The 22,729-nt window shown below is 37.4% G+C and overlaps 1 protein-coding gene across 1 annotated transcript; it reads right to left on the bottom strand.

The window, feature by feature from the left end:
• Positions 1-19,167: 19,167 nt before the first annotated feature.
• On the bottom strand, positions 19,168-21,854 carry LOC108768146 (trichohyalin). The gene is made up of 2 exons (XM_018518461.1): positions 21,445-21,854; positions 19,168-20,675 (listed from the first exon to the last, which is right to left on the bottom strand). Exons 1-2 carry the CDS (start codon positions 21,719-21,721, stop codon positions 19,351-19,353), a joined length of 1,602 nt encoding a protein of 533 aa, XP_018373963.1. The 5' UTR covers positions 21,722-21,854; the 3' UTR covers positions 19,168-19,350.
• Positions 21,855-22,729: the final 875 nt, after the last annotated feature.

Genomic DNA, 22,729 nt, shown 5'->3' on the forward strand with positions numbered 1-22,729 from the left:
GTACTATATATTTTAAAAGTCCACTTTTTCAAACCAAAACAATGGTTAATAAACGAACATTTTTTGAATTAGAAATCGCACAGGTTGTTTGTATGTAATATCGTTTTCGATTGCAATGGGTTTAAATCAAAATGAGATCGATGAATGTCCTCATATGCTCTAGTTTGGTTCTTAACTGGACGAGATTGTGGTACTTTCGAGTTCAATCACGAATTGATTGAAACTCACTACAGTCGAAAAGACTATAAGTATTATCTCGCTTTTACAATGTCACAATCCAAAATGGCTGACGTTTGCAGCCTCTTAAGAGATTTAAAAATTTAGAGCAATGCACAAGATATTGCGTCTTCAGTAAAGTTGTAGATAGTTAAGTGGTGTTCACAGTATTTTCACCTCGTAAGTATTAAAATTTTGATGCAAAAAGTTAAAGGATAAAATATAAAGAGGCAATGATGGAACTTGCTTTAGCGAGCGGAAACAAGAAAAGCGCATTTATGCAGCTTAAACGAGTAATTAACAACTGTAGAAACTAACTGCTCGGGCTTTTGATGTAATTTTAATTAGAGTACTATATGAAATTAATCGCGAACAAGGAATTGTTGTGATTTTAATGAGGGTTTTAGCATCGACTAATAGGAGTTGCTAGTTTTCCATAGATACATTATCTACTGCACGCACTATATCTGCAAATATGAAGTAAATTTCGTAAACTGCAATATATATGAGTAAATATTATAATATACATAAGTGAAAAATACTATATTCGATCAAAGTGATTCTTTATGTCTAATAATATTTCTTATGAGTTTATACAATTAGTTTGGAACTGGAAATTGTATAATTTACAACAAATATTATTAGACCGCCTTGTCCGAATATGGTACTTTTCACTCATTTGTATTTAATCTCATCGATCGATTTTCATTAAATATTCATTAAATATTATAAGATATGTAAATATTGTTATTTTGATTACGTATATTTTAATGGGCACATAGAATGCATAAAATAAACAGTCAACACTGAATGTTACTAAGTTCAATTACTAAAAATATAACGAAAAATAATGAACAATGTTATAATAAGAAAAAAATAAGTTAGAGTAATGATTGCACTATGAGATTATCGCCGGCGTTCCTCCCATTTTTCCGCATTAAATCGCGATTCTCTCATTCTTAATGATAACCGAGCACACCGTGTTCGAGGTTGCGAGAAAGATCGGCGTGCTATATTACATTAAAGCGAAATACATTGTATCGCGCAGGTAGTGTAATTGAAAACGTGTCGGGTTGAAGTTCTCCCTGCGAATCCGTGCCGAGACGGATCATTTTTCGCAACTTTAAAGTTATGAAATTTAATTTCAAATCGCGTGTTTGAAAGTCCGCCGGGTTTGGCGATGAATTGAGCCTTGTTAAAAATCGACCTGCTAAGAGAATGTAGAAATTAACCGCACTTCTCTCTTTCACTCCGTCTTTTTTTTCTGGAACAGCATTTGAAATGTGCCGCAACGATGGACGATTGTCATGAATCTGATCAAGTCTTTCAAATTCTTATAAAAAAAAAAGATAAAATCCGAAATTGTAGATGCAAACGTTCGGTCCTTTACGATATAGACTTAAATTGTCGATATTCTGACGTCGTAATACTAAAATTTAATGGCCGCAGGAGTTATTGAACTTTAAGCCAAATTTGATTGTCATTTGATCGCGGTCGACCTCAAGAGTTCGCCATTGTCGCGTGATGATATATTCCACGTTCAGATAATCCCGCACGAAAGAAGGGCACCGAAAAGACGAAGAAGCACGGTGCATTTATCCTTAGTACTAGATAATAAGACCTGATAGAGAGTGAACTGTTGCGCGTTCGATATACCATACCAATCCGATCTGCACTTAATGGGATCCTTTTCGACGAAGTTTCTGGATAACGGCGAAGAATAATCGTGTCGTATATTAAAGCGGACCATAAAAGCGTTAAGGGTGAAAGCGCGACGGCAGGGACGGGAGGGAAAAAAATGATGAAAGTAGTTAGTATCGCTACATTTGCGGTTGGGAGGATGACTGATCATAAAAGTCTAGTGCCAGGCTGCGCAAAAAGTTACATCAGGATACGTACGAGAGTAAAATTTTCTAACGCGAAAAAATGGCGTCGCGACCGATCCTCGCCTCGGCCACGGGCGATTTAAATTCACTCGCTGAAAGTACCATTTTCATTTTCAGTCAGGTCGTTCGTGCGAATAATTTATATTTTTACGTTCCATTGTGAGAAAAGCTCCCTCCCCCTCCCCCTAAATTCATTTTTCTAACACGAATATATTATTTATGCATTGTAAACTATACGGAAAAACGCGTAAAACGCAAAGGGCTATTGTACGCGGCCGCGTTATTAAGACGAGTCCAGTATATCATATACTAAATTTTGTATGATGAATAACAATCCAATTATTGGCTTGAGTTGCGATAGTGATAATGATGATAATACGATATCGATTTTCACTGCTATCAATTACAATTTATTGGGTGTACAGCGCGAGTAATATGGATATAATATGCCTGCAGCTGTACACATGCGAGTATAATATAATGATCGATCGGAAACGCGTAACAAGCACAACGGTAGTATTTGCGCGAAAAATGAATTTCACGTTTTGAGACTTGTTCTCTTCAGTATTATCGCTTCTATAAGAAGAGCTGTCAAGACAACTAAACCGCGTGTGTGCGAGATAACGAAAGTACTAAAGTTTACGCGTTCGTAAAATAAACCGTCTATTTTAAAATATGAATACATGCAGTCTTATTGGATTTATTTAACACGCTGTTTGTGCTGTTGCTAAGCACGTGCGACAAGTTCGCGAGAAATAAATGTGATACCTTACAGTTGTAACTTAACATTACAAGCTCTCGACACGTTTGATGTCAAGTACCTCGCGAACGTGTCAACAGGACGGTTGTTAGTTATCCCTTATTTGTCTACGGTCGCGAAATTACTCCGGGCGCAAATTAGTATCCATTTCCGTTTAAACAGAAGGGTCGCTTAATTGATTTAATTGCAAGCATTCCACGTGACCCGCGCGCTACGTGCGCTCGCGCGCGCGCGCACTAGTGCCCGGTATGTAACAACGCGACAATTATTCATTATTTCGGCGTTAGTTACTGTTGCCGAATCGTTTATGGTCGCGTAATTACTCCGGGCGTAAATTAATATCCGCGCATCCGTCGGATTAAGCGCGGATGGCACGATTAATAGACGCCGTTGCGCAACTGGCGCATCTCACATCCTTGAGGATGCACAAGCCTTCAGTCGCTCCCGCGATCGTTGTTGATTAATTATTACTAGCGCACGGCAATCGCGGACGCGCAATTACTCCAACCTACTCGAGGAATTGACATTGAATCAGTGTCGCTTTGTTAACACTCCGTTACTCTCGCTCGCTTCATATCGAGGTATCTATATTAACCGATTCCCGCCGTCGCGTCGCCGCGTATAGCAAGATTCGATCGGATGAAAAAGTTTTTCGTGCAGCCGCCTGTCTCCACGCACGTTATCTATCACGCGAATAAAAGCTGCAGCCGATGATACGTCAACCTCGCGAATCATTATTATCCATCATATCGGAACGAAAGATTCATCTGATATTACGTCGAATCCATCTATCATTATCATCTATCAAGCGGCAAGAATTCAGCTGTCGTTGTATGTATGGGGACGCGAGGACGAGAGGGAAAAAAGGGACGGCCGGTGACAGGAACGGATAGAATAGATAAATATCGGGTGACTCATTATGTAGGGCTATCCAGACATAAGTGTCGTTCGTTAGGCCTAATTGCCCTGTCGAAGTAATTAAACTCCTGTCCTTGGGCGTGTCACGCTGGAGTTTTTTTGGTTTATTTCTCAAAAATGTTACTGCGTTGCCGCCGGCACCCTAACGACATGAACGCGGAGAGACGACAAGAGTCGTCCCTCGCAGAGGCATTTAATTTGTGCGTCGAAATCGTACTCGTTGCCCCTCGACTTTCCCGTGTCGTTTCTTGAATGGTTCTTCACGAAATTAACTTCTGTCCGCATTAATGAATCGACTTGCTTATATTTCCAAGTTAATTACCTTTATTATTATTATTATTATTATGTTCGTTTCGCATAATCCGTGATTTTTTCTTTTGTTTTATTTTTCTTGATAATTATACCTACAAAAATTTAAAATATTTGTACTTTGTCTAAATTAAACTGATTATTTTCGCAACTGATCGATAATAACAATTCAGTTCCAAGCATAAATTTTCTATACAATTCACAGTTCATATTCGCGACTGTGCATTGCGTTCCGCATAATGTGTCCTATATACAATATTATGGCATCACATTCATCAGGACATTGACGTAACCATACTCCTCAACTGCAGTGACTAATTGTAAACGGAACTACCGTGTACAATAGTCGTTTTCCAGTTGATTGGAGAACTAGATCACTACGATAGAGTGCTTCGTGCCTCGTCGAGTCTTTTATGTCACGATTCTATCTCGGTTTTGATGGGAAATCAAACAAGTCGTTGGCAAATTATGCACTACACATATGCGACACGTGTTGTTTGTCCTCAGAGATGATAGAGCCGTTCATGAAATGTTAAATTGACGAAATGAAAAGAAAATATTGCTCCTTTACTTCAAAATTAACACAACTAAAAAAAAACGTGATTTTCGAATTATTACTATGAATGAATTAGATAAACAATATATCTCTTGAAGTAAATTAAATTGCTATTATTAAATTAAATTACGCGCAAAGTCGAATAAATTAATGTGTTCGTAATCTGAAGAAAACACAAATGTGCAAGGAATAAAAATTAAAAAATAAAAATTCTTTTTTAGCTACTTTATTTTTTCGTTTTTTTTTCAACATGCAATTAGCGATTTATTATTTTTAAATTATTTTATATAATCTATGCAAAAATAAATTTACAAAAAGAATAATTTATTTAACAATTCTTTTACATACATATATGACCACCCAGAGGAAGATTTCTTCGATTTAAAGAAATGTTTCTTCACTATACGGTTAAAGAAAAAATTTCTTTGATATGAACGTCATTTCTTTGATTTAAACATTATTTGTTGAAATTAAATGAAAAAATTTATTCGATTTAAAGAAATTATATTCGATTTTAAAGAAATTATGTTCAAATCAAAGAAATTTTTTTCTTTAACCGTATAGCAAAGAAACATTTGCTAGCTGACAAAGTGACACTTACGATTTCAAAACACGAGAGTATCTTAATATTTTATCTAAATATTTCACATAGCGTACAACAAATTTGTTGAATGCACTGATTGGTTATCTGACGAAGAATTTCTGAATACCCCAGAAATTTTTCGAGAAAATCAATAAGTCGCCTCCGACAGACAATAAGTATATTCAATGAATTCGCCGTACGACATGAGATATTAGCCTTATTTCATGGTGTATTAGGGGAGGCTCTCTCTCTAGATGCGAAAATTATGCTGAAGAAATGAGAATATTTTCGCGCAGCATAATTTATTTTCTTTTTCAACCGAGAATTCGATGGTTCTATAAACGATCCTTTATTACGGGATTAAAAGAAGTTATTGCCCAGAAAGAAACTATCGTGCAAATCATGTCCACACTGTGCAATTCGTGTTAAACATCCTGGATATCTACCGGAGCTGTTTCATCGATACTGCAATTTCCTGTTGCTGAGTATCGTGCCGATCGTAATATTATGCACGTGTTTTCCCTCCCCCCTCCTCCTCCCCGGGATGCTCTCCTCATCGTCATATGGACCAGTCTTACAGTATACGGGATATCCACGGTTACAATTAAATTGAGCTCACTCGACGAAGCGTAACTCACGTTTATGATAGTTTCGCGTGATTCGATTCCCTGCAGCTACCTGTGATCGATTGTAGTCCGAAGTCGGATATCTAGATCTATCTATCCCGCGGATTCCCCTCGTACGTTCGATGATAGTGGCGGATTCGCGAGAATCGTCGCCGTTATGTTGCACACCGAACATCCCGCTCGATTACTCGTGCTTCATCGACATAACGCAATCGCGTCGCGATCGTTTCCTAATTAATTTGCGAACCGTAGCACGGAACATCATATAACGACGCTCCAACATCGAGTTCGACGCGATTTCAGACACGATAGCGATGATTTTATGGGCTCGTCAACGACATTGCTCGTTGTTTGCAGGCGTTAGCACGAGCTGTATAACGGGATTCGATTCAGAATAGATTTCTGATCTCCAAATTAATTCCAAGCACTAAAGAGGACATTTAGATGTATCTTTCCATTTTACAACGTCGGAGACAAAGATATTTTCCAATATTCTTGAAATATCTGCTAAGTACATCTAAAGTTACCTTATTATAATTTACGCTAAAGCACGGAATAATATGCATAGATGCTTTCATGAAATGGTTCGACCTGAAATAGAATTGGATTTTTTATCTTCAATGACATGAATACTATTTTGTTCATATAATTTCAGAGAGTTAATTTTAATTAATAATTATTTGTGTAAAACGTAACTTTAGATATAAAGAGAAAGAGAACGAGAAAGATAAGGAGAAAGAGCGTTTATTTACGTTTTAAGGCAAGCCCTCTAATTGTAAGAATATACATACAAATTAAAAGTAATGTCAAGAAAAAAAGAAAAATAAAGTTACAAAGAATATAAGAAAAACAAGTATACAGAAAAAGTAATGAACATAAAAAAATTAAAAAATTAGATGATAAAGAAAAAAAAAGCATAAAAATAGAGGGAGAGAATTGAACTATCGGTGATTCAAGTTACTCGTCTGTATTGTATGAGAACAGTTTTCAAATAGCAAACGTTCTAATACGAGAAACGAAAAACACAGAGTGTGTAAGCATTTGTGTGCATCCGGTTTAATCGGTGATGCAGGATAAAACATTGAATTTTCGGGCCATACCTTGGGCGCCCACGAGTAAAGTCAGTAAGGCCCATGGGACAATGGCCACGTTCAATATAGTGGATAGGAGTATCGCACCGGGGGGACATAAAAATCGAACATTTAGGACTGTTGCATTGCCCTCCTTCGGATAAGCGACGATCGTCGCCGCGCGTTCGTCGTTATTTGAATAATGCATGGCCATGCATACGCCCGAGAGGGCGACCGATGGGATTAAAGCTACATCGCCCGGGGAGAGAAGGGGGGAGGGACGCCGAAGGGTCCACGCCGAGAGGGGGCCCGCGCGGCCCCTCCTTGCGAATCGAGTATCGCATCTGAACAACGCGGCGTGATATCCGGATGCGTTACGATCCCGGAGCCCGGAGCTCGTGTACCCCACGTTGCTTGTTCCTGTTTGTCGTAGTCGTCCTCGTCCTCGTCCCTATCGGTCGTCTTCGTCGTCTTGGGGGCTCGCGCGCGCCGCCCACGCAGCGTGTTCAACCCCAGTCTTATGTTATGCTAATAACGTCAATGGCAGGGAACATCGGGCTCGATACTGACTGAGCCCGGATAAGATAACCCAAATCCCCGACGCGGCGGTCCTTCCGATCGTTTGGACCCCTCCTGGTAATTAAGGTACATCCGTATCGCGCGCAACCGCGGTATATGCCCATCTCTCCGTTAATCCTCTTTTCTGTATTTTTCTTTTTTTCATTCTTTTTTTTCTTCCTTTTTTCCCTTCTGCTTCCTCGCATTTACTCGCTCGCGAGAAACTCCGCGGCGACGGCGGCGACGACAACGTTTCGCCGAATCCCCACGGATTACTGTCGCAAAATGAGAGTCGAAGCATTAAACTTGGCGATATCTTAATTGAGGCGGCCGGTTTTCTCGGTGGTTGGTGTCTCGCCGTGAACAGATCGGAGAAAGAATGTAACGTCTCGGCTCACGTCTCCCGTGTTAATTAGAGGACTACGACTACAGCCGTTTTTGCCGAGAAAAAATGTTACTGCGTAGTTTGGGAAGATACGAATGGAACTGCTGATTAGCGGATTGCCAGATTGCCACCCGGGCACTGTATATGTAATAGCATCATATTCATTCGATTTTGTTCTGACGATAGATCACATATTTCGAAAATAATTATGGTAACATGATAATACATATATAATAATAATAATATAATAATATAATAATTCTCTGACAATTAAAACAGTGTAATAATTATATGATATGGTATTTAACAAATATTTTTAAAATAGTTGGCAACGTAAATTAAGCATTTACAGTTTCATTTAATACGTATTGATATGTCACATGATTAAAAACAAAATTGAAAATTTAATCTCTAATGTTTGTTTGTTTCTTGAATTTCGATAATATATTTTTAACAATGTCACGTAGAAATTAATATTTGTGTACATATGTGTCAGAACATGAGTGTATCTAGGAAGAGAGGGTTTAGGAGGTTAAAATTCTTTCTGAAATTTTTTATTCATTTTTCATTTTTAATTACAAAAAAGTATAACTTTATTTTTTATTCCGAGTAAGTTTTTTGTTGTCACAAAATACTTGTTTCTCCTCGTTACGATATGTAAATAACTTTTGTAACTTCCATTATTAAAGCTTTGACGAAGTGTTAGATATACGCAAAGAAAATTTTCGATAAGTTTTTGAGCCGAAATCAGAATATACACTGAATATTAATGAATACCCTATTCATAATTTACACATTTTGTTTTTAATAACTGTATTTTGCCTATATTATCCTTTAACCTATAAAACAATAAAAGTTATTATTAAAAAAACTTAACAATATCATATTTTTTCTATTCAACATCAGAAACGAGAAGGAGACGCACATACTAAGTTCTAAAATATTCGAAAAAACAATTCATTGAAATAACATTAAAAATATTCCGTAGAGATTAATAATGGCTAAAAATTTATAAACAAAAGTTAAAAAAGGAGCATAAAGCCAATATGCCGGTTGTTTGTTGCGATGTAATATATTTAAAACGATCTTTACAAATTAGAAGTCATAAATGTTTCGGCCTTCATCAGTATGTTCTACTATATATTTATTAAGTTGGAAATTAAGTAAAATTTCAATTTAAATAAGAGAATAAATCTCAATCATTATAATCCTTTTTAACTTTTGATTAAACATGTTGTTTATGTGATAACAGAAATCCCCGAAAAAATATCCTGCATATGTCAAAATTATTATATGTTATTTTAATATATGCAGAAATATATTTACACACAAAAAACCGGGCCATTGTAATATTATAATGACCCGTTTTGTTTGCGAGTGAGTGTACATTATTTAATATATCACTCATAGCGGCAAAATTAAGAATATTCTTGTGAAATGAGTTGTTCATTTTTCATCTACACTTAGAATTTTCATGCAAACGATCAGCGGCTACGATCATCTACGGAAAGTCGGCAATGTATCGAAGCAAATAATAGTACTCTCCGCTATCCACCTTCCTATTTATTCCCTATGTGTAGCGTTGGACGCGGCGGAATCTGAAGGGGTTACAGGATGCAATATCGGTGCAATATTGCTCGAATATATAAGGGCATCGTCTATATAGTGGCGGCGCTCGCCGAAACGACGAAGCGCGATACCGCAAACTGTTTCTATAACTCACTATGAGAAAGGAAGAAGGGAAGATAGCGGGGATACTACTCTCCTTATACTGAAAGGTTCATCGCGACGGCAGTGCGTCTTGCGACCGAGGTTGTTAACCCTGCAAAGAAATCAAATCCAATCGATAGTACATTGAAAAAAAATTTACTAAATCTTAATGTATTTTTTTTAATAGTACTAAGTAAACATTTATTTACAGTAAATAAATATTTACTCAATAAAAACATGATAGTTAAATCAAATTAATGGTTTTTGTATTAAATAAATATATGTTTATATTTAACAAATATTTACTTAACTCTATTTATTTATTAAAATTTAGTATTTCTTTTCGGTAACATTAAAGTATCGGAAAGGATATGCAGCTCATTCTTCAGCTAGAAAAACACGATCTATACATTATTATCTATATTATTATAATTATTATTTTAATTATGATAAAGGCAAATGGGTGTTAAAACGAAAAATCAAAAATGTTTCAACCATTAGGATCAAACCTATATATTTTTATTATAACGAAATTAGAGATTTATTATGGAGGCAAAATAATGTAGTTAAGTCTTCGAAAAAAACAAATTTATAAAATTCTCTCTAGACAAAAAAATATTCGTAGAATAATTCCATGTTAAAGTAATTTGCAACATAATAGTATTTTCAGGTATGTTTTTATTAACTATTTTTATTTAAAGTGTAAAATTCAAACTAATTAAAAACTTGTCCAATATGTCAAACTAATTAAAATCACGTTGCTTTTTATTACAAAAATGGATTCCATTTTCTATGAATATTACCATAGGAATGATAATCATCTACAACTAGCGAAGTACACGCAGAGCAGCGAATAATGATCAATTGTTCGAATCTATAAACCGGGCGTGTCAACGTCCCTGAGCTTAGCATTCCAGGATTAATATCATATCCTTTAACAACACCGGGCGCGAGTTCGACGCCGCCCACGTCGCACACGCGGCAGATGGAGCATAGAATCGAGCGTACACAAGTCCTTCCATCCTGTCCCGCTTCTCTCCCCGTCTCGTCGTTGGACGATGTCTCCTCAAGGAGACTCTTTGTGCGCGCGTGCATGTGTACAACCTGGCATTCCCATCGATTGCATAATATCGCCGTCTTTCCGGTAAATAGAATGTCGGAAGCGAACGGCTACCGCCCCTGATTCCCCGCCTGATCGTAACGGTTCTCGGCAGAGCCAGCAGCAGCACCGCGAACGTTAACCGCGAATTTATTCCCAGTACGGCACGGCGCGTTACAGTGCGCCCGGCCGAAAAAGAAAATCGATTTCGGGTCGTGCCCGTGCGTATTGAAAATTCATCCAACGAACGACAGAGACCGGTGGTCGGCCTCTGTCGTTGCCAAGTCAGCGGCCTATCCGTTGTAATTGCGTCCGTTAGCCCGATTACGCGAGTGGAGTGGAGGTGACCGGTTCGCTGATTTCACGCCGACGATTTGTGCGATCGTATATAGCGATCCATCAGTCGTTCGATAGGGCACGCAAGAGAACTTTTTCGCGTTTTTTTTCCCCCCGAGACGTTTCCTCAATCGATTGCGAACGTGACGATCATTGTAATTTGTTGCGCACCAGGACCTGTACTATATATTCAATCGGAACAAATTTCGGCTAGCTAGTTTCCATCAGGCTAGGGTAACCCGATGCAAATGCGCGACCGCGATCGACCGCCGTGCTTTGTCGTTTTATGCGCGTTTATCACTTACGTTACCGGCACGAATCGCGTATTTTCTCAACGCGAACGCTCCATCGGATCAAGCGGAACGTTTATGTTTCCCGAGAGAAACGGCTTGCCGGTTGTGTTTTCATTAGCGGCTCGTATAATGTTATTAACCGAACTTGAGATATTCTCTTTGCTTTTAAGTACGTCTTTTTGTTTCACTTGCTCCTTAGTCGATCGAGTCGTTATAATGATGGTATAATATAATATTAATTCTCTCTCTCTCTCTCTCTCTCTCTCTCCCCCCCCCCCCCTCTTCCCCTCTCTCTCTCTGAATACGTAATAGCGAAATGTTTCATAATTGGTTTTAACATAATTATGTGAGAAAAAATATTATTAAAATACGGATCGACATGTATTTATCAAATTAATATTAATATTTAATTTGCATATATGCATATATGCATATAATCATTGCTCATGCAGGTATAACAACAATGATGAATGCATACAGGAACATTTTACAGTTTTGCATGAATAGTTACTATATTTTCTGATATTTTTAAATATCATTATTGATTTTATGATTGTACAAATGTATGTAATGGCATAGGATCCGAGCTCTTGCTCTATCGAATCTAAATTTGATGCTGCAAATGAAAAATAATGCTTTCAACAAGCTGTCACTTGTTGTCAGCCGGCGTACGTGTCTAATCAAAGGACGGTCGAAAACATTCCATCCACTTTTTAAACAGCGACTGAATTTGCACGACTATACCGCTATGTTTAACTAACCCGAAACCTCAAATTACCATCTGGCTTGCTGGCCGTCCTCATGAACTCGTGCGAACCATCAAGTCGCCGACATATGCCTGCAATCACGAATTGTCCACCGACGCGTGCACTTCTGCATGCACGCATTCTGACGCACTCTGTCGCACTTTAGTGTTCGCGGGCGCACGCTGAGCGAATTTGCGGTTGATAGTGTGGTCGGGTCTTTTCCAACAGTTTCGAGAATAGAACATTTCGTTGTACGTTATGCACCAGGAAAACTACTTTTTAAAAAAAGCGTATTCCGTAAATATCTTAAATACTAAAAGTAGAGTTTGCCTGATGTAAGTTTTACTTGATTTTGAATGCATAATTTGTGATGTATGCGATGTAAAGTTTACTTCACTATACGGAAATTTCCCTAAGTGCACGGTAGTAACTTAAGATATAATGTTTACAAGAATACGAAAGAGAAAGAGAGAGAGAGAGAGAGAGAGAGAGAGAGAGAGAGAGAGGGAGAGGGAGGGAGGGAGGGAGAGAGAGAGTACACTCTCTTTAGCTATTATATAATATACAGGGGATATAAAATTAAATATATGAAACGCGTAATACAGGGTATCTAAATGGTTTATTAAAAACATTTTAAAAGCGATTAATTATGAACGAGTAAACGCGACAGTGATAAATAGCTGGCTGTTCCCCGAGAATCATCGAGAATTACCTTGATTAACTCTAAACGCTCGCACTTATAATTACTCGTTCGCACTTAAATTGATGTAAGATGTAAGTACATTTCTGTAATTATTTACATAACGGGTTATATAAATTTTTTTATGTAATTCTGTTCTTTTAAGAGAGACGAAATATATAAAATACAAGATTTTCTTCTTTTAGGGAAGGGAAGAAAAAAGAATGTAATAATACATCTCTCTTTAAGTAGACAAATTACACTGACTTTTGCCGATTTCGCGGGCTATCGCGAATTCCAAACGGCTCGCAGACGGAGCCTTCAAATTAAGCTGGGCTTAAGCCGTAATCTTACATTAGAGCCGTGACTATTTCCTGCCTATCAGTGTACCCGACGAACTGCCGCTTGTACGTTATAAATCATCTTTTCCCCTGCTCGTGCCATGACAATTCACCGTCGGCCCAGTGAGCGAGAACCGTACACGAGAATCATTTTATTGCCGCGTGTATTTTATCGAAATTTCTATGGTGCACCACGACGAGGTTGTTGAAATCAGGCTTATCATCATAAATACAGGAATACCCGTGAAAAGCGACAATCTCCGCTGCCACGCGCGGCCACGGCGGCGTAACATTAATCTACGTCGCTGATGATAGGATATGACACGCCTCCGAGTGTACTAATGCTTCCTACGGAGCTTTCAGAAAAAGAGATGAAAAGAAGGAAAATTCAAAAAACTTCTAAAAATAGCCCGGACACGCTCCACGCTTGTCGACTTCACGAACACCATCGACTTACGGGGATTCGACGCGTTGCGTTTATTAATTAACCCTTTCGATGTGCTTTACGCTCTGAAGCGTAACGGGTCCGAGGGTTGTCCGGATTTTTCAAACTTTTCTGATTTAAAGTAAAGAAGAACTTTTCTCAATCTACTTTCTTAAGAAATTGATACTTTGAATTCTTGACTAAAATAGGTTAAAACTACATACGCCAAATTTTCGTTGCTGGGAATTTTACGACTAAAATTACAAAGAAATTCTCTCTGCACGTTATATATCTGCTTTTTGTTGGGTTAGTATGTATTATGTAATTAACTAATAACGCAAATATGTACTTTCAATTAAATTGTATAATTATTGATTATTTAATGAACAGATTAATTATTTCCTTTTTTCAATATTAACAATAAATGTTTCGAACAAACTAAGAAGCAATTTAAAATCATAAATAAAAATTAAAATTAAAATAATTATTATTATTAAACATTATTTCTTCTTAAAATAAAAGTAAAATGTTCTATTATAATTGCAAACTGTAAAATTGAATTTTGAAAAGTGAAGAATATTAATATAATATATTACCTACATTATTATTGATTGTAAAAATTTAATAACGCAGCAAAATTTATTATTTCGTTAAAAAAATATGCAATCGTTTTATAATAGAAAAATGATAAAATGATATATATATATACATATATATATATTATAAAAAATAAATAAGTTTGCATTGTCACACAAAATATATAAGGTATTTTATATTACTTTTTGACTACTTTGTTTATAATCATTTTCAATGTTTTAAAAAATCAAATATAAAATTGTAAATTGTTTACCTTATAATTAACAATATATGCAAAAATATTATAACGTTGATCTATCTGTTGTTAAGCTGTCCCTTTTGCTTTTGCTTTAAGAATATGTTAACTTTATGCTTAATTAGAACAATGCGTATTATTGAGTTAATATTTCCATTGATTACCCAACCTGGCCTTAAAATCAATTTAACGCTGGCGATTTTTAAATGGTACTGAGTGGAAAACCGATAAGCAGTTCGCTTTTCTCCACCTTACAAAAAGCACCGATCCGAAGAGTATCGGTACTTATCGGTCGTTAATTCTCATCAAGCGCACTCTCAATGAGGGTCCCTCATCATTTCATCTCGTGGCAGAACTTTTGGCCACAAGGATCTACATCGAGCCCTTTTTCCATCGATCCCTTTAGACTTTAACTTGTGTATCGTGAACGGCATAGCGGTAGAATAAATTAATTCCGATGACTCTCGACGGCTCACGCAATCGAAATCCCACTATTTCCTCTCGCGAGACCCGTCCGCAAGCGACTCTCCGTCTGACAGACGCGTTTATCGGGAGACGGATGCGCGCATTTCCAGTGGCAGGCATTCGCGGTCACCGAGGTGTGCGGAATGCGCGTGTGGGTGTCCAACGCGACCACTGCCGGAGGTAGGGGTTGGAGACTTACCGATGCGGTGATTGATAACGTTATCGATCATTGTGCCCTGAAGCTTGGACGCGTCCGCGTCGACGGATACCACCGGCGTAACGCCATATGGGGAGACGGGTAAGGGACACTCCTCTCCGGGTGACGAGACGCACGACGAAGCGTAGCACGGGACGACTCGCCCTCATCGAGGGGGATGCTTGGCTAGAGTGAAGGAGTGAGCGGCGAGAGAGAGAGAGAGAGAGAGAGAGAGAGAGAGAGAGAGAGAGAGTGCGTAGGAGGCGGCGGTAGTGGAGTATAAAAGACGTCCGTGGCAAAAACTGTGAAGCGCTCTGTAGAATTTTCAATAAGGCGGGGTCGGAAGAAGAAGATTAATGCAATGCCGCCGGGGGACCTTAGGAGACGACAGCGACATGACTGTCAAAAGAACATCCCTGGAGACAGAGTCCATTCGCTCTCTTGCAGCAGCACAACCCTCTCCGTTTTCACTCTCTTTCTCTCTTCTGTTTTCTTCTTTTCTCATACTCTCGTTGGCCTTCTATCTTTCCTTCTGTCTTCTGCCTCTTCGCTTCTTCGCCAACCCCGATTCTCTTTGCCCTCTTCCTTCTCTCGTTCTCCCTCATTGTTCTCCCTCTTAACTTTTGCTCTGTCTTCCAACTAACCTTGTCTACTGATAATCGCTGTATATATGTGCAGGTGCACCCATGTCTTCGAACCAACCAAGTGAAATAATGTAGAAAGGTAAAAAAATCCGTACAACAGCGGGCACTTGCCTCCGACCCGACCCGACTCGACTCGACTTCGATCGGGACTTCGGCGACCTCTTACGCGAATCTCAAAGCCCAAGTCAATCAGTAAGCGCGCCAAGTCAAGCCAACCCTCCAACCTCTGGGGTGAATCCCGAGACAAACTGCGCTGTCTAGCCAGCAGCGTTCGATCAATCACGAACGGGTCGTCTACAGCATTAAGCTGACGTGCGTATTCATACACGCACGCACCCACATCACTGGGAAACACGCAACGAGCACCACCAAGTGCTTGACGATGCGAGAAAAAGATTGACTGACATTCCCGGGTGAAATCGCGCTGAAGAAAAGAGAGAGGCGGATATCTATTCACTATTATGGCGAGACTCGATTCGAACGGAAAGAGTTTTGCATTGCGAATTCACTTTTTAACTCTGCACTACTCGTGTTGTAAATTTTATTACATCGCTTTGTGTACCAATTTTGTAAAATTGATGTTCACGTTTAGGGAACAATTCGTCATCGGATACAATCGGTCAGATGCACGCGCGTGAAATTAGTTATCCTGTCAGAGGTATTTGGCAGCATATATTTTTCTTAACCAATCCAAAGCGCCACAAACTGATGAAACGTGATCTCGGTTGTCTGCATTTAACGAAGATTTATTTAAACGCTAGCTATCATATGCGCGGAAACACAATTACAGCGTAAATCCCGATTCAATGCGCGTCACGCATTTTAATGTAATATATGTACATACGTTTCATTTGGGGAAGATATCACGGGGGTATTATATCGTGCAAAATATCTTGTAATATGGAAATAACCACGTTTATTTAAGCCTCCATCGTAATTTCTCATGTCATATAAAGATGCGCCTACGAGGTCATCAAAACACACCATGCTCGCGAATTTTTTGCATCAAATTTTCTTTGAGATAGACAATGAGATCTGGATAATTGTTGCTGTCTAATCCTGTACGTTAAGCTGTACGTTTCTGTCGATAAACATGTACCGCTTCAGCAGTCCATGTTGCTGGATCCTGCAGCATCCGACGGATGGTAGAAGTAGAGAACGTTGAGAGAAGAGCTCTTTGGTACGAGCGCCAACTACAGGTCGAATTACGAGAAGTATTTTTTCGATCGGCATAATCACGTTTGAGAAGAAAGGGAAGAATTGTATATATTTTGTTATTATTTTCAATCCTGCGCGGCATATAGACCATTTAATACGCAAATAATTTTTTTCTTATTAATTTTAATTAATATTTTTTACTTCAAAATAAATATACAAAAATAATGCATTAAATTTTACTTACAATTTTACTGTAATATCATAAAGATATTTTTATCAAGTTAACAATAGAGGCATTAAAAAGTAATATCATGAAATTGTATTTATTGTATTGCGAATGCAATATTCTACAATTTAGAAGTTTTATTAGAAATAAATAGACATGACTACGAATACTATCGATTCTTTACTAATAACTTTTTATTACGATATAGTTCCAAAATATCAATGTATTAAACATGAATTTATACACAACAAAATTATATTTATGTATAATAAAATAAAATAAAACAAAAGTCCTACACTAATTATATAACAACAAAAAACTCCAAAACCAGGACGAATGAGTCAGCGTGATAATTAATACGCAATCTTAATTCTTCAATTCAAATTACAATCTTTATTCCAACAATAGTACGTTTCAGTTCACTTTGGAACCATCTTCAGCAAACAAATTTAAAATATCAATCCCTTCATGTCAAAGAAAAATCACCACCAGATTAGCAGATTTGATGTTATAATCTATTCGAAACATTAATTTATCTTATAAATATTGATATTGAACAAGTTTCAAATTAACAATAAAATCGGTGATTCACCCCAAGACATAGAAGGAATTCGTCTCAACATTCGATAAAATAAATACAATTAATATTCACTAAAAAGTATCAAATTAAAAATGCATGTTGCTCGCAGCTCGAACGAAACATGATTAATACACTTAATATACTGGGACAGACATGTCAGGTCAAATCACGAAAATAAAAAGAAACACGAAAATAAAAAGAAAAAGAAAAAGATGATGTCGATACATAAACAAAATTTGTATAACCGAAAATATATAACTATTTGATGTCCTTTAATAATTGTATATAGGTATGATGTACACTTTCTGTATCTGAACGTAAATTTAAACTATTTTGTTGCATTAAAATATGAAGGCATTTCCGATATTAAACGTTTCAGAAAACGCTCTTCATCTAGAATCGTGACATTTTCCCAATCGAAGTCATGATCAAATTCAATATGATGTTCTGTGATCACTGATTGGTTGTTACTATTCCGGTTAATATGATTGTGGTGCTCAGCCAATCTAGTTTTTAGTTTTCTTTTCGTCTGTCCAACGTAAGAGGCGTCGCGAGATTTACATGAAATTTTATAAACCGCATTTTTTCTTTTTTCTCTCGGGAGAACGTCTTTATGTCCCTTGATCAAACTATTTAATTTATTTAAGCTAGTAAAAACTAATTTAGTATTAAAGGTTTTACTAATTCTTTTAAACTCGTCTGAAATTTTTGGAACATAAGGTAGTACAAACCACGAAGTACAATCCCTCTTGATTTCATCACTTAATTCTTTCCGTTGCATCGTACCTTTATGAAAGAGAATTTTTAAACGTGCATTAATAGTATTGAAAATTAAGTCAATAGGATAATCATTTCTTAATAATGTACTAACAATATGTTCCAAATTTTTCTGGTGATACTTCGGATCCGATAATAAAAACACTCTATCTGTCATACCTATTATTATGCCTCTTTTTTTGTGAAAGTGGGTGTGCCGATAAAAAATTAAGGTATCTTCCAAATTGTATATATTAATATATGTATTATATTTGTATATTTTATGTTAAAAAGATCATTAAACACACAACAGAATATTAATAAGTTTGAATAAATGCACTGGCGAATAAATGATTAATTAATGATTATCAACCAATTATTTTGTACCTTTAAATGTGTTATTAAATTTATATGTAATATATACTACTTAATTAGTAGTTAAAGAAGAATATTAAAACTAATTAATACCTATGTTCTAATTAAAATATATCTATATGTATATATAAAGATAAAATTATATAATATAATATAGTATAGGACCGTATATGTGATAACACAAACTATAGCAATCAAAGCCTTAAACGGTCTAGCTGGAAAATAAAATTATAAAAATATGATTAGAGAAAGAGATAATTATATAACTTTGTACGGTTACAGAAAGAAACACAAAGAAAAAAGGATGAAAATATCATATTATATCTATAATTGTACGTGTTACATCATTTTAATATTTTAATATGAGCATTAATTATTGTACACGTTCATAATTTTTATATTTTTTATAAATCAAGATTTTGCACCTTGATATCCTAAATTCCTACCAACTTATCTCACGTCTCTATCGCCACAAATTTAACGATCGCTCGCTGATTGATTGATTATTCAGCGGTCTACCTGGCTCTTTACATAATTCCCGCGTACCGACAAGCTGGAGAAGTAACTTACAAGGGTGAAGACAGATACACCTGGTAACTTATCAGCATCTCCTAACATGTCAGTTACGCGGAAGTTAAAGTTGCAGGACAACGTCCTTCCTTCTCCTTCAAGGACTCCTTTAGTAGGGCTTTAAACGGATGCGGCGTAATACTCTCTGAAACATTTAACAGCTCGTCCGTGAGCCTCTGATTTTCCTCCGCCTGCCTCTTCATCTCGGCGTGATGGTACTGTCGCTCCTCCTCTAATTCGTGGCGTCTCGTCGTTTCGACGCATCTCTGCTGCTCCTTGAGCTGCAGTCCGTATCGAAGTGCTTTTTCTCTGTTTTCCTTCTGCTCCATCGCAGTCAAGTCGGCGTCCATCTTGATCTGTCTTTCGAGCATCTCTCGCTCCTCTATTTTCAATTGTCGTTCCCGCTCCTCTGCTTCCTGTCGCATCATCAGCTGTTCCTCCCGACCGCGAAGAACTTCCTGCGTGGCACGCTGGCGAATTTCCTTGAATTTCTTCAACTCGAGTTCGCGTCTTGCTTCGATGTCCTTGTGCGACTGCTGAATGATAGCTTCCATTTCAAGATTCCGTTTGACCTCTTCCTGCTTCAAGTCTTCTAGATATTTAAGATAGGAGTCTAATTCTGTACGAAGGGCCACGGTGTCCTGTTTCGCATGGGCCTTCTCTTTGGCCAATTCTTCTTCGGCCAAAGTTATGAATATGCGATCCACTATGGTTTCCTCGTGAGCACGTTTGGCGACGAATTTCTTTGTCGTCAGGATTTGCTCCTCGAGTTCCTTCTTCAACTTTTCCCGCTTTTGCCTTTCCATCTCGAGATTCTTTAACTCCGCTCGACGCATATCCTCGCACAGCCGCTTCAGATGCTCCTGTTCGTCTCTCTTAACTCGCTTCTTCTCGTCTTCCAGCGCCAACTTGTCTGCCACTTGCTTGGCTAAAGTGGACACCGTTTCTTGCTGGGCTAAGGTTCGTCTCTCCGACTCCTCTGTCTCTTTGTGCCTCTTCACTTCAGACTCCTTCAGCATTATCTCATGCCAGACAGCGTCCAGCTCCTTCTCCGCCAATCTCTTTGCTTCGTTGCTCGCCATCTGTGCCGCGTTACATTGCTTCGCATCAATCGTGCATCTTTTGGACAATTCTTGCTTAATATCTGGACATGAGGCTAGATATTGTTGTATCTGTTTGGCGGCTACCATCGTTTTGTGTTCTTCGTTGTGCCGTTTCTTCAACTCTTCTGTTCTCGCAAGTATCTCTTCGAATCGGGCACATTCATTCCACCGCGTCACCTCCATGATCTCTCTCGTTAGATTCGCCTCTTCATTCGATACGAGATTGCGTAGTTTCTCCCTACGCGCCTGTAGATCCTCCTCATACGCCGACATATCTGGAGATTAGTCGTTGTCATGTTAATGGCTGGTAATTAGCCCACTTCAGCGGGTCTCATTACGCGAAGGGAAATGATGTATCCGAGTGGACATGACTCATGTGTGACGATTGAAATTAAATAAAAATGAATTGAAGAGAAAGAGAGAGAGAGAGAGGGGGGGGGGCTATTTTATTTTATATCGTAATTCTTTAAAAATCTAATATTAATTTATTCTGCCAGAATAGTTATATACATGTTAATTAATTATAAGTAAAAATTAAACCAATAATAAGAATAAATCAAATGAGAGAAATAATAGAGTCCTATTTTGATTTGAAGCGGAATATAAAAGCGCTTAATTATATTCGTATGCAAATTTACAATCTGTGATGTTATTTTCAGCTTCAGTTTATGATTGCATTTTGAGTCCGACGAATCGAATTGTCATGCAGTTTATAAAATTGAAAGAATGTATTTGCAAATTTGCATATGAATATTATTAAGCACCAAAAGCTTCCGACCGAAAATAGGATTCTTTCTGTTATATAGCATCTTAATCAATTTTGTAAAATTAATTTTTCTAATAAGTATCAATATTACTCTATCATATAAATAATTGCAAATTATTTGTACAACATATTTATTCATAATACTGTGTGATTAGAATATCTACAGGTTTTTAAAAGAAATATTTTATTTTCTCCTAATCTATCTTTTGCTTCTACTTAAGTTTTCTTAAAAAATGTAAGTGTAACAAAGAAAACCACATCAATGTCCGTATTAATACCTTGTTGGACTCGTTGGCGAAGATTCTTGTTTCTGATTTTCCGATCGGTTTCTTTCTTGAACTCCAGAGTTTTAAGTAACTGGTTGTACTCCCTCTTTTCCTCTTCTGTGCCTTCGAAGATGGATCTATCCGAGTCATGGTGCTTTACAATGCGGCAACTTTTGCGTTCGCGCAACTTGTGCCCGTAAGATATATTTGCCGTGCCGGGAACGTCAATGGGATACTTTCTCGCTTTGGGTAAACTACATTGTACTTTAGGTAAAGGGATCAAACTCATCTTTAGAGTTAACCATTAAAAAATAACGAAACGAAACTTCAGATAGATCGGTGAGCGTTCTGCATGAACAACATTAATATGTGCGAGAGATCTGATAATGTGCGTGCTTCGCCAGCTCATTCATGGTGGAATCTGGTTCTACCATGAGATCGTTTGCAGTCATGGTTGCTATGACGATGCGCATTTATCGAATTAATATTTTTGGGTCGAGGTTCGATTTACGCTCACAGCGCCCGTGAGAATTATTTATCCTTGTTTGACATTTGATAAACAACAAAAATGAAATGATCCCAATTCCCAAGTGTTGTGAGCGTGAATTGGATCGCAGCTCTTTTTGGAACGAAAAGGAGGATGGAAACTAAAAAATGGAATAAAATTTTTATCATACATAGTTATTCAGGTTCTCGTAATCGCTAAAATGACGATTAATTATGAGTATATATCTTCGTTCATAATAATTTTCAATTAATAAAACATCTATATTTGGGACCACGGCTTTAGGTAGATTATTGCGATAGATTTAGAATTTGGGTGGACGCGTTTCAAAGTTTGCATCAGTGGAAATCTGTACAGTTCGAAATAATGCGCCGGCGGCGATGCATGCAATGTAATATCCGTACCGGAATGATCGAATATTCAATATTCGCAAATTAGATAGGAAATCTAATATGATCGGTGAGATTATGTGTGGCGAGATTATGGTTGCTACATAAATAGAATGCACGGTTATTAGGTATGACTGATTAAATCAAGATTGCAAATGCGAAAGCACAGGCATTTGCTCTTTATTGATATATGTTGCTGTTGCCCGAAAATTTCTTCTTCATATGCTCGTATGTAGCATGAATCGAGATAAGCGAGTTTCAGCATCATGTTAGATTGGGGATGTATGAATAAATATTGTCCTAATGATACTGCATATTGTTTAATATGCATCGATTCCGCGGCATAATGTAAATTTATTTAATAAAAATGCTATATAGATGTAAAATATTAAGACACGAAGAA

Source organism: Trachymyrmex cornetzi, unplaced genomic scaffold, assembly GCF_001594075.2.
Source record: "Trachymyrmex cornetzi isolate Tcor2-1 unplaced genomic scaffold, Tcor1.1 scaffold75, whole genome shotgun sequence".
In the NCBI taxonomy this organism is placed as follows: domain Eukaryota; kingdom Metazoa; phylum Arthropoda; class Insecta; order Hymenoptera; family Formicidae; genus Trachymyrmex; species Trachymyrmex cornetzi.

Excerpts from the sequence above, each read along its gene's own strand:
- LOC108768146 (XM_018518461.1), bottom strand. The coding sequence starts at position 21,721 with ATGAGTTTGATCCCTTTACCTAAAGTACAATGTAGTTTACCCAAAGCG. Across the intron at positions 20,676-21,444 it reads TCGCCAACGAGTCCAACAAG|ATATGTCGGCGTATGAGGAG; the intron begins GTATTAATACGG and ends ACTAATCTCCAG.